This window comes from Phocoena phocoena, chromosome 5, assembly GCF_963924675.1.
Source record: "Phocoena phocoena chromosome 5, mPhoPho1.1, whole genome shotgun sequence".
NCBI lineage: Eukaryota > Metazoa > Chordata > Mammalia > Artiodactyla > Phocoenidae > Phocoena > Phocoena phocoena.
The window spans coordinates 138107095-138119564 of NC_089223.1; the positions used below are offsets into that span (position 1 = coordinate 138107095).

General features: G+C 54.1%; 1 protein-coding gene across 3 annotated transcripts in view; it reads left to right on the forward strand.

Annotated features, from left to right (window-relative positions):
- ZFYVE28 (zinc finger FYVE-type containing 28) overlaps positions 1-12470 on the forward strand; it is a 63577-nt gene that overhangs the window by 22481 nt on the left and 28626 nt on the right. For all 3 annotated transcript variants that reach the window (XM_065877558.1, XM_065877559.1, XM_065877560.1), the window contains 2 exons: positions 569-670; positions 7773-9056. In XM_065877558.1, the coding sequence (XP_065733630.1) occupies positions 569-670; positions 7773-9056 (1386 nt within the window). The remainder of the gene's footprint in view (positions 1-568; positions 671-7772; positions 9057-12470) is intronic.

Consider the following 12470-nt stretch of genomic DNA (forward strand, 5'->3'; position numbering starts at 1 on the left):
GGCAGCCCCTGGACCTGGGGCGTGTGGACGGAACGAGGGAGAGGTGGGAGAGCTGGGAGGACAGCCTGCGGGGCGCTGTCTGGAAAAACCTCGCCCTGTCTGCGCCATGCTCCTGCAGGACCCACACCCCCAGGGGCCAGCCCTGGGGTCAGGGCTCCACGCTGGTGGAGGGCTGGGCTGGGCTTCACCTCCAACTCCTGTTTCCCTTTTGGAGTAGATGGTTCCAGGGCCAGTTCTCACCAACCTCTGCATTTGTGGTATATTTAAACACAAATCCAGTGTTTCCATTTTCAAGGAGGCAGATTTTAGCAACAAACCTTGATGCTGATTTATCTGATTGCGGCTGGGAGGTGTGCAGCCATATTTTTATCATTATTTTATGATCCCTCAAACGGACATAGGCTAATCAACTTCGAAAGACGATAAAATCTGGGTCATAATTTTCACTGCTTTTTTCTAAACTTATTTACGACTCGATCGCAGAGGGGAAGCGTGTGCGGGGTGTGGTCTGGGCTGGCCACGCGGCTGCAGGACTTGACGTCAGGCTGGCTTTCTGTCTTGGATGCAGTGGCCTCGTGGTCTATGCGGATGGACCCCTGAACCTGGACCGCAAGGCAGAGGACATGTCCGAGCTCTTCCGGCCCTTCCACACGTTGCTGCGGAAAATCAGGTTGGCGGGGTGGGGGGTGGGGGTGGGGGGGTGAGAGAGGGAAGGGGAGGGGAGGGCGGTGTTTGCCTCTGAGCCCCCTCCCTTCTGTGACTGCTCCTGGGGGTTGGCAGTGACCTCTCTGGACAAGGCTGGTCTTGCTTTGCCTTTACTGGACACCTCAACGGTGGGTAGCTTGTCCCTGCCGAGCTTTAGAGGGTGGTAAACCTCACGCTTCTGTGTGAGCTAATTCTTTACCTTCTGTCCACCGCGGGGGTGCTGGGACCGTGGTCTCTGTCGTCGGCTCCTGGTTTCTACTGTTTGGAGCTCCTTTAACCCCACACCCTTCCTCCCTCACAGAACAAGTTCTTTGTTCTTGGCCGGTAGCGTTAAGACCTTTACGCAGATGTCCGGTCCTAAGACAGCGGCTGCCCTGGCTAAGGGCCTGGAAGCCAGGCCCTCTTCTGGTTTCTCACAGAAACGTCTCCATGGCCCCGCGAGACAGATGGGGCCTATCTTACAGGCGAGGCCCTGAAACTGGGGTGGTGTGGGCCGGACCAGGGCCATGCAGCCTGCAAGGGGAGGATGTCCCCCTGGGCCAGGCCACGCCCTCCACATTGGCTGGGGCTGGCGCCCAGGTTGGGGGCTGTTACTAGTTCTTTGACTAGTTTAGGGGGTGAAGTGCTCAGTTCTCTTGAGCGACCAGCGGGTGCCCGCATGCTGTGGCTTATCCTGCCCACCCCCTGACTATCCCTGGGTGGCGCTGGCACCATCTGTGCTGTTCTGTGGGCTTGTGACATCTGGCCTGGGTAACCGAGCTCTGCCCTGAGGGCCTCCCTTGCCCTTCAGCAGCCGGCCCTCCAGCCAGCACCCCTGACCTCAGCCTTCCCTTGAGAAACCTCATGTCAAGTTGTGTGGAGCCCTCACGGCTGGTGACCTCTGTGAGCTGACAGGGCCCGGCTCCTGCAGGGATGGGACAGCAGGGGGCTGCGGCCGCATGTCCTCTGAGCACCTCCCTGGCCCCGTGGCCTCAGACGCCAAGGTCTTTCCTACCACGGTCCCTGGTCTCCGAGAAGCCCCCTTCCCAGGCTGTTGGTCCAGGGCTGACCCCGTGGACCCCTGCCACGCCCTTCCTGGGTCTGGCGGGACTTCCCAGCCTAGGGTGGCTCTCCTCTGCTGGTGCCTGTCCTTTCTGGGGGCCAGAGAGCACAGAAGCCTGCTCCAAACTGCCCTTCGCCCCACCGCAAGCCAAACGTGCTCTGAATCCAGTGAGGAGTGACCCAGGGGGGTCCTTGGAGGGTCAGTGGGCACAGGGTGGGCGAGCCACAGTTGAGTGTCCCTAGCAGGACCTGACCCTGGACCCAGAGGCCGAGGCTCCTGCCCTCTCTGGGTATCCGGCTGGGAGAGGAGACAAGGAAGGAGGGGAGAGGATGGACGACGCTGGGCCAGGAAGGGAAGCGTGTGGCCTGGGCCACGGCTGGGAGTGGCCATGGGGGGAGGGGGAGGGGGGAGACACCAGATGCTGGGGACTTGGGCAGGGGAAGAGTCCAGAACGTCAGAGACATGTGACGTACTCAAAAGGCTGACGCACATAACTGGAATCAGAAGGAAGGAATGGAGAAAATGGGCAGAAGCAGTATTCAAAGAAATAATGGCCAAGAATTTTCCAAAATTGAAGAAAAATCTCTGTCCACAGATTCAGGAGACTGTTAAAGAAAACTACAAGCAAGATGAACACAAAACACATCTGGGTATATCACAGTAAAATTGCTGAAAACAAAGAAAAAACCTTAAACACAGCTAGAGGAAAAGGACATATTACTTTGAAAAGAGTGTACATCAACAGCTGTCTTCTCAAAAACGATGAAAGCCAGAAGGCAATGAAATGATATATATTTAAAGTGCTGAAAGCGGGACTTCCCTGGTGGTCCAGTGGTTGGGACTCTGCACTCCCAATGCAGGGGACCCGGGTTCGATCCCTGGTCGGGGAACTAAGTCCTGCATGCATGCCACAACTAAAAGATCCTGCACGCCACAACTAAAGATCCCCCATGTTGCAACTAAAGATCCCCTATGCCACAACTAAGAAGATCCCACATGCCGCAACGAAGATCCCACATGTGGCAACGAGGACCCCTCGTGCCACAACCTGGCGCAGCCAAAATAAATAAGTAAATATTTTAAAAAATATAATAAAGTGCTGAAAGAAAATAGCTGCCAGTCAGGATTTTACAACCAGGAAAAATACCCTTCAAAAATGCAGTTGGGGCTTCCCCGGTGGCGCAGTGGTTGGGAGTCCGCCTGCCGATGCAGGGCACACGGGTTAGTACCCCGGTCCGGGAAGATCCCACATGCCATGGAGCGGCTGGGCCCATGAGCCATGGCCACTGAGCCTGCGCGTCCGGAGCCTGTGCTCCGCGACGGGAGAGGCCACAACAGTGAGAGCCCCGCGTACTGCAAAAAAAAAAAAAAAAAAAATGCAGGTGATATAGTGGGTTATTCAGAAACACGAAGCTGAAGAAATTGGTTATGAGCAGATTGCACATAAAGAAAAACTAATTGGAATTCTTCCTGCAAAGGAAAAAAATCTCAGATGGGAATGTGGAAGCACAGGAGAGACTTAAGACCCTGATGTGAGTGAACATAAATGAATCTGCGCTGTACAAAACAGTAATTGTCTTGTGGAGTTTAAATTATATACATCATAGTTTAACATTTGAAAATCAGTTTTTCTGTATTAATTTTTTAAAAAGGAAGAAAAAGCAAATCATTTTGAAAGTTACAGAAAAATAATTTGAAAGATTAATGCCTATTTTATGATGAAAACATCTCTTAGCAAATTAGAAATAGAAGGGAATTTCCTTAATCTGATAAGAGATACACACATATGTACACACATATGAAGTTGGACCCTTACCTAACACCATATAAATATGAATTAACTCAAAATTAATCAAGGACCTAAATGTAAGAGTTAAAACTATAAAACTCTTAGAAGAAAACATAGGACAAAAGCTTCATGAGATTGCATTTTGGCAGTGACTTCTTCGATGTAACACCAAAGGCACAGGTAACAGAAGAAAAAAATAGACAAATAGAGCTTTGTGAAAATTTCAAAATTTTGTCCATCAAAAAACACTACAATAGGGGCTTCCCTGGTGGCGCAGTGGTTGAGTCCACCTGCCGTTGCAAGGGACGCAGGTTCGTGCCCCGGTCTGGGAAGATCCCACATGCCGAGGACCGGCTGGACCCGTGAGCCATGGCCGCTGAGCCTGCACGTCTGGAGCCTGTGTTCTGCAACGGGAGAGGCCACAACAGTGAGAGGCCCAAGTACCGCAAAAAAAAGAAAAAAAAAAACAAAACAAAACACTACAATAGAGTAAAAAGGCAACCCATAGAATGGGAGAAAATATCTGCGTATCGTGTATCTGCTGAGGGGTTAGTATCTAGACTATATAGAGAACTCCTAAAACTCAACAACAAAAAGCCTAATGACCTGATGCACGTGGGCAATAGACACCTTGAATAGACACGTCTCCAGAGAAGACACGTGAATGGCCCCCAGCACGTGAAAAGATGCTCAGCATCACGATCGTCAGGGAAACGCAAATCAAAACCACAATGAGACACCACCTCACAGCCACGAGGGAGGCTGCTATCAAAGAAACAGAAGACAAGCGCTGGGGAGGATATGGAGAAATTGGAACTCTTGTGCACTGTTGGTGGGAATGTAAAATGGTGCAGCTGCTGTGGAGGTTCCTCAAAAAATTAAAATAGAACTACCGTATGATCCGGCAGTTCCACTTCTGGATTTATACCGAAAAGAATGGAAAGAAGCATCTTGAAGAGGTATTTGTGCACTCGTATTCATAGTAGCGTCGTTAACAACAGCTAAGACATGGGAGCCGCTGTTGACGGATGGATGGGTAAGCAAAACATGGTCCAGCCATACGCTGGGATATTATTCAGCCTTAAAAAGGAAGGAAATCCTGACGCGTGCTGCAATGTGGATGAACTTTGTGGACGTGCTAAATGAAATAAGCCAGCCACAAAAAGACAGCTAATGTATGGTTCCAATTACATGAGGTCCCTGGAGTCCTCAAAATCATAGAGACAAAAGGCGTAACTGTGGTTGCCAGGGGCTGGGGGAGGGGAGAACAGGGAGTTACTGTTTCATGAGGACAAGATGAAATTGTTACAGGGACGGATGGTGGTGACGGCTGCACCGCAATATGAATGTACTTAATGCCACTGAACTGTCACTTAAAATGGTTAAGATGGTAAATTTTGTAAGTATTTTATCACGATAAAAAAATTTAAATATCATCTACAGTGGTGTCAATAAATATTAATTAGCATAAATCTGAGATGTCTAAGAACCCCACTGAAAGTTACAAAATGTTTTTGATACAAAATTTTAAATACCTAAATAAATAGCTATTCCATATTCAGGGAGTGGAAAACTTAATATTGAGAAGATATCAGTGATTCTCAAATTAATCTATGAATTCAATGCAACCTCAATCAAAATCCCAGGAGGTTTTTTCTTTTGCAGAAATTGACAAACTAATTCTAAAATTCCTATAGAAAGGCAAGGGGCCTAGAACAGCCAAGAAGAAAAAGATTGCTGGAGAAAAAGGACAAAGAAGACGAATATTATTGATCTGTTCTGCTCTTCATGGTTTTTGGGTAGTTTCCAGACGGTGCTGGTGTGACCGAGCTTGTGAACGTATGTGTGCATTTCTGCTGGGTGTGCTTCATTAAAAAAGTGAGCAGGGCCGGAGACACTTCCTGCCATATAGCTGTAGTCGTGCTGGCAGAGATGTAGTGCACGGGGCGTTCAACGGAACAGAGGGTCTGGTGCGACCAACGCATGATTCATGACAGAGGTGACAGAGCACAACAGTGGAGAATGGTTGGCTTTTTCCAATGAATGGCTGAATCAGCAAGTATCCATATGAGGAGAAAGACCTGTAATGCACTCCTATGAAAACGTCACTTCTAGGTAGACTGCAGATACAAACGTGGAAAGGAAAAGAACGTTTTCAGAGGGAGAAGTCGAGTACATCTTTGTGATCTTGGAGTAGGCAAAGATTTCTTCACCAGGGCACAGAAGCGCTAATCACAGAATAAAATGACATTTTGAACTTTACTGGAATTTAAAACTTCAGTTTGTCAAAAGATACCTTTGAGAGAGTGAAAAGGCCACAGAGTTGGACACAACATCCAATAAAGAACTCAGATCCACAATACATAAAGAACTCCTGTCAGTCGGTAAGAAACAGACAGTTAACCCAATAAAAAATGGGTGGAAGTCCTGAACAGGCACTTCAGAGAGGCTGTCTAACGGTCCATCAGCGTATAAATGGGTGCACGACCTCCTGAATGAGCAGGATAAAGCAGTTTAAAACCACGACGAGATATCACTGCACCCTCACCAGAGACGATGAAGTGGAAAAGTGCAAGTGCCCGTGAGGGTGTGGGGCATGCAGAACTGTCAGCGGACCCTGTGGGCTGTCGGCGGGGACACACCCCTCACCAGCACTCAGCACGCGTGCTTGCAGAAACACACCCCATGCTCCCCAGGACAGGGGCTCAAAGATGTGGGTCCCTGGCAGCCAGGGCCCCTCTGGGGTGGAACAGCTTCAGAGGTGAACTGTGATGCGTTTCCACCAGGAGACGGAATGATCTACAACGACCGTGAATCTCACCAGAGAGGGTTGTCAAGAGCTGGCAAAGGGAAACAGAATATGCGATTAAGGGGAGTTCTCTGGTGGTCCAGTGGTTAGGACTCTGCACTTCGGCTGCCAAGGGTGCAAGTTCAATCCCTGGTCAGGGGGAACTAAGATCCCACAAGCCGAGCACCCAAAAAAAAAAAAAAAAAAAAAAAACAAAGGCATAGGAAAAATAAAATGTAATTGCACATAAAGGTTTAAAAAAAAGTGTGCATTTAGATTTCAGATAAACGATAATACTTTGTTAGTGTAAATATGTCCCCAGTGGGGGCCATTTTGGACATACTTACTCTAAAAAGTATTTGCTGTTTATCTGAAATTCCAGTCTAACTGGGTGTCCTGTGTTTCATCTGGCACCTCTGCACAAACATAGCACTGGCAAACATGCCTGCCACGGAGGAGTGCAGACCGCAGATTGCCGTCTATCTAGAGAAGGAGAGCAGGGGAGACCACCGCTGCGGTAGTCGGGATCGTGGTCACGGCGAGGAGTGACCAGGAAGGCACGTGGGGGGCGCCTGGGAGCCCAGGTAGCGCTGTATTTCCTGATCGGGGTGCTGTTTGCAGGGTGTGTTCAGTTTATGAAGATCCACAGCTGAGCGGTTCTGAGAAGCGCACCATTCCACGTTGTTTCCCCGACTGCTCTGGGATGTTGAACCAGGCGCTGAGACCTCAGGCCTGAGCTCTTCCCGGTGGAGAGCAGCATACACCGGCCTGTGGGACCCACTTTGGGCGCATCCCCGTCGTTGTCATTAGAGTCACTCCACCTTGGGTGTCGGTTCAATGCCGCTCCCCCCAGGGAAGGCGCCCTGCTGTGCCCCCTTCTGGTGGCTCCTTCCTTGGCTGCTGTGGTCATTATTGTACTTAAGTCTTCCCTCGTAAATATTTATTATCTGTCTCTTCCTACGGAATCTGCTCAGCAGGGACCATGCCAGTCTTCCTGTGTGTCACCCAGGGCCTGGCACATAGGCAGTGCTCAGTAATATTTGTTGAAGCAAAGGATTAAAATCTATATATAAACCAATATATATCCTTTCACTCCTGAAAGTTTTAATTGATTTATTAATTTATAATTTTATTAATACAATTTTTATTAATTTATTAACATATTATCACGAAGAATCAGGGTTTTCAGCAAGAGAGTTCAGAGTCTCATTTTTAAGCAAGGGCACATTCTAGAATCACCGTCAGCCACCCACACGGCTGTTGTCCTGACCCGCGGCCCGGGGGACCCCTGGAGACGCACCTCTTTTGGTGGAGGAAGCGACGTGGTGGGAGGTTAATTGCAGGCAGTGGACACCGTGTTGCTCTCCTGCTGGTGCCAGCCCACTCGGCCTGGGGGCTGGTGTGGCCTCTGGGACCCACACTCTTCCTTTCTGTCTTGACGCTTGTAGGGATTTGCTGCGGACCCTGACCGAGGAGGAGCTTCACACGCTGGAACGGAACCTCTGTATTTCCCAAGACGTGGAGTTCCCCATCCGGGCGGACACCCCGGTGCCCCCTGCCCTGGAGCCCGCCCTGCCCGCACCCCTCGGCCCGGCGGAGCCCAGGCACGCAGAGGCGGAGCTGGCGTGCTCCGTGCAGGACGACGACCAGGAGCTGGAGCAGCTCAGCCGCATGGTGCACAGGGCTGGGGACGCGATGTCCTCTCTCCTGTCCCCGCCCAATGCCTGCCAGTCCCCCGCGCACGGGCCGGGCGCCGAGCGCGGTGCCCTCGGGCAGGCATCCCCGGGCGGACCACGGCTGCCGCCGGGCAGCGACGAGGAGGAGGGGAGGGTGTTCTTCATGGAGGATGTGGACGGGGCGGCAGAGCCCCCGGGCGGCCGGTGTGGGCGGGCGGGCGGCCCCCAGGAGAGAGGGCGGGGCGGGGAGAGCCGAGGGGCGGGGGCCGGAGCAGCCGCCGCGGCCGAGCCGGAGGACCTGAGCGGCAGCAGCGGCGTGCAGGGCGACCAGACGCGGGCAGTGGGCCCTGGCTCCTGCAGCTGCCCGGACTCCCAGCCGCAGCTGGATGGCTGGGAGGCGAGTGCGGAGGACGCCCAGACGGCCGAGCTGATCGCCCACCGGACGGGGGGCATGAAGCTCTCGGCCACGGTCATCTTCAACCCCAAGTCGCCCAGCTCCCTGGACTCTGCCCTCGCCAACCCAGAAGTCCTGGGAAACGGCGTCTCCCCGGGGGAGCCGGCGGCCGAGGGGACGGAGGGCGGCCCCCACAAACTCAGCGCCACGGCCGCCAACAGCCTTCTGAACTCCTGCGTGTGCTGTAGGGGCTGCGCGGGCAGCAGGGAGGACGCGGCGGAGAGCCTGCGCGGCAAGTGCGGCTCGGGAAGCGTCATCCGCTCCTCTTACGTGGGCTCCGCCAAGGCCTGCGCCAAGGGCTCGGCCGCGGGACTGCTGGAGGTCCGGCCCGCCCCGGAGGCCTTGCCCACGGCGCTGGGCGTCCCAGACCCCGGGCCCTCCGAAGACGCCCCCGGCGGGCAGGAGCCCAAAGCCCCCACTTCCGACAAGTGCCTGGCACACACCTCAGGGCCCCAGGTGGACGCGGCAGACGGGCTGCCTGGAGGGGGCGGCGGAGCGAGTGAGCAAAAGGAGGCTGAGGCCCGGCAGCCCTCGGAGGCCGGGGAGGAGAGTCGGCGTGGAGGGGCGGCCGGGGAGGAGGCCCAGCACCTGCCGGGCTCCAGGTAAGAGCCGCTCTGGCCCCTGGACTCACCTCTAGTCGGTTTAGCTGCTGGTCAGGCCCTCCTGGACCCAGTTGCCACATCCAACCGAGAAGCGCCCCTCGTAGCCCCAACCGCCCCGTTTCTGGCGTGATGGGCACCTTCAGGTGAGTGGGCGCAGCTTCGGGCCCTCGGTTCGCCCCTTCTCACTGCTGTGGTGTGACCGGCGTGTGCGGACCGGCCGGGGCTGGGCCCCAGCACCCACCTGACCCCTCGTGGCAGCTCCCGTGGGCCGCGGTTAGCCACAGAGACCCTCAGCCCTGCCCCAGGGGCAGCGGTGGGATCCCGAGACCACCCTGGGGCAGATTCTCGGGCAGTGCCCGCAGGACCCTGTTCTCTCCCCCAGAGGCAGCTGAGCGGGCAGGGCTCTGTGACACCCTGGCTCCTACACATCTGGCTCACGGCAGCTCTTCCTCCCCCACCCCACACCCGGGGCTTGTCCTGAATGAAGCAGATTCAGCCAGCACTGCCCCGGTGCCCGCCACATGCCCCTGGCTCCCATCCTGGACGTGGGAAAGGAGGAGCCGGGCTCAGCCTCGGGGCCTCACACGCGGCTGTTGCACTGCCCTCTCACCAGACCCTGTCTCGCAGGCTCCCATCCTGGCTTCACTGTGTGCGAAGGGAGGTGGGAGGATGGAGAGAGGAGGGGGCTCAGCCCGGAGGCTGGACAGGCCCCTGCCCGCAGCCATGGGAGCTGTGCACAGAGGTCAGCAGGGAGGGGCCACCTGGGTGCAGGGGCAGACGCCTTGCAGGCCTGTGCAGCCACTGCCGCCTTCTTCCTGGAGCAGCGTGTGGCCAGCTCCCGCAGCAGTGGGCAGGGGCTGGCCGGGAGCCCGTGGGGTTCAGGGCCGCTCTTTCTTCTCGAGCTGAACTTTGAGGCTCCGCTGCAGCCTTTTCTATGTGGGTTCTGTAGGTACTCCCCAGCCCCTTGCAGCCGCGAATCTACTTTCTGGCTCCGTGAACTTGCCTGTTCTGGACGTTTCATAGAAGTAGAATCACTCATTATGTGACCTTGTGTGTCCGGCTTCTTTTGCTGAGCATCGTGTTTTCAAGGTTCACCCACCTTCATGCAGGTGTCAGGACTTCCTTTCTGTGGCTGAGTAATATTCCACTGTACGGATGGACCACATTTGGTTCATCTGTCGATGGGCGGGTGTGTCGTTTCCACTTTTCGGTTATCATTGAGTAATGCTGCTGTGAACATCTGTGTACAGGTTTTTGTGTGGCTGTGAGTTTTCAGTTCTTTGGGTGTCTCTAGGAGAGAATTAGTGCTTCACACGGTGCCTCTACGTTCTGAGGAGCTGTCACCGGCAGTTTTCGTTCCCTGGTCACGTGCGAGGCTCCTGTTTCTCCACATCCTCACAAATACTTGTCATCATCTAAGATTTTTTTAACAGTTCTCTTGATCTTCAGGCATATCCCACTAGAATATACAGCTGAGTGACTGCTTTCAACTCACTTGAAATCATTCTGTTTCTGAGGTCATGCCCAAGTTTTACCCACAGCAGGTTAATTTGTTCCATTTAGCATGAGCTGTATAGAGATTTCCACTTGCATGTAATTTAATTTTATGATTATGTGAAAAATTTGCATGGTTCCCGGCCAAATCTACAAAATAAGATATATCTAGAGAAATCTGTCTTTCTACCTTATTCTCCTCCGCTGCTAAAGTTACAGTTTTCCAATTTTTTATAATTTATCCTTCAATTTAAAAAGTAGAAGCAAGGATGTACACACACACACACACGGGCATACACACACGGACACACACATGGGCACGTTTTCCGCTCCCATTCTTTGGCAGAGGACCTCGTCCTTCTCTGCCTTGCTTTCCTGACCTGCTAGCCTGAAGGCCTGTGGCCTGTCCATGATAGTTTCTAGAGATGTCTCCACCGTCAGTTTCAGCCACGTGGGACCACACTGTGTGGCTGGACCACCGTGCAGCCAGGCCCTGCCACCTGCCTCGTGGCTGTTTCCAGTCTTGCTCTTACAGACGGCGCTGCGATGAGCAGCTATTTTTAAAAATTATTTATTTATTTATTTGTTTGGCTGCATCGGGTCTTAGTTGTGGGACGCGGCATCTTCCTTGCAGCACGCGGGATCTTTCGTTGCGGCGAGTGGGCTTCTCTCTAGTTGTGGCACGTGGGTCCAGAGCGTGCAGGCTCAGTAGTTGCAGCACACGGGCTTAGTTGCCCCATGGTGTGTGGGATCTTAGCTCCCTGACCAGGGATCGAACCTGCGTCCCCTGCATTTGAAGGTGGATTCTTAACCACTGGGCCACCAGGGAAGTCCCAATGAGCAGCTCTTTGTGATGAGGCCATTTTTTAGGTTCAAGCCCAACATCATAATGTCCAGTGGCGTGAATTATTGTCCACAACCTAAGGAGCGGCTTCCTCCCTCAGGGCCTCCAACTCAGTGGCCCAGAGTTGATTGGTAAGTGGATCATTTTCCTACGAGGCTGATATGAAGCCATCACAAATTCTTTGACCAGATACATGGACTTTTCAGCTTTTGACCTGCCCCCCTTTTCTTGCTGTGTCCAGGTGACAGTCAGTGGACACTTACTCTGTCTGGAACCCCCTCCTGCTATCCTGACGTGTCCCGCCGTGGACACTGCTTGTTCACGTCAGGCCGGCAGCTTCCCAGGCCTCCTCTGGCTTAGCACAAATGCAGAAGCTGAGCTGAGAAAAGGAAACAGCCTCCATGGAGGCCTCGGGGGACGCTCCCATCTCCCAGGGAAGCATTTCCAGAAGGTGCAGAGGGTCTGAGGGTGGCCAGGGGAATCAGGGCAGCCAGGCCTTTGGGCCAGGACCGTGGACAGCGGCGCCCGGGGCCCAGCACTGCGCCAGGAGCAGCTGAGAATCGGGTCAGCAGGTGGCGCCCGTGCCCTCCGCGGGCCACGCAGACATGGGGAGCGTCATTCCTTCACCTCGCACGTGGGTTCCTGGGTGGCTGAGCAGGGTGCGGGGGAGGCGGCCCAACCTTGCAGAGCGCGATCTAACACGAATGGAGGGGCAAAAGCAGCCTGTTGAAACAGACAGACACAGAAGACCAGCCTCACACAGGCAGCAAGTTCACCAGAACTCGGAAGGCGAGATCCCGGGCGTCTGTTGGCGTTGTTAGTATCATCTGTGCGCAGCCTCCCATGAACACAGCCAGTCTTGTGTCGGTGCAAGTGACCCCCCGCCCCTGGCAGACGGAGAGACGGACCCCGGAGAGGCTGGCACCCGCCGTGGCTCGAAGAGCCTAGAGGGGCTGGCATCACCCTTGACCTGCCTGAGCGAGAGCCCGTCTGTCTGGTGACGTGCTTGGTCATCACTCGGCCGTGACGAGCCAACATCCTGAGCTGACCATGAGGCTGCCTGTCCAGCAGGTCCC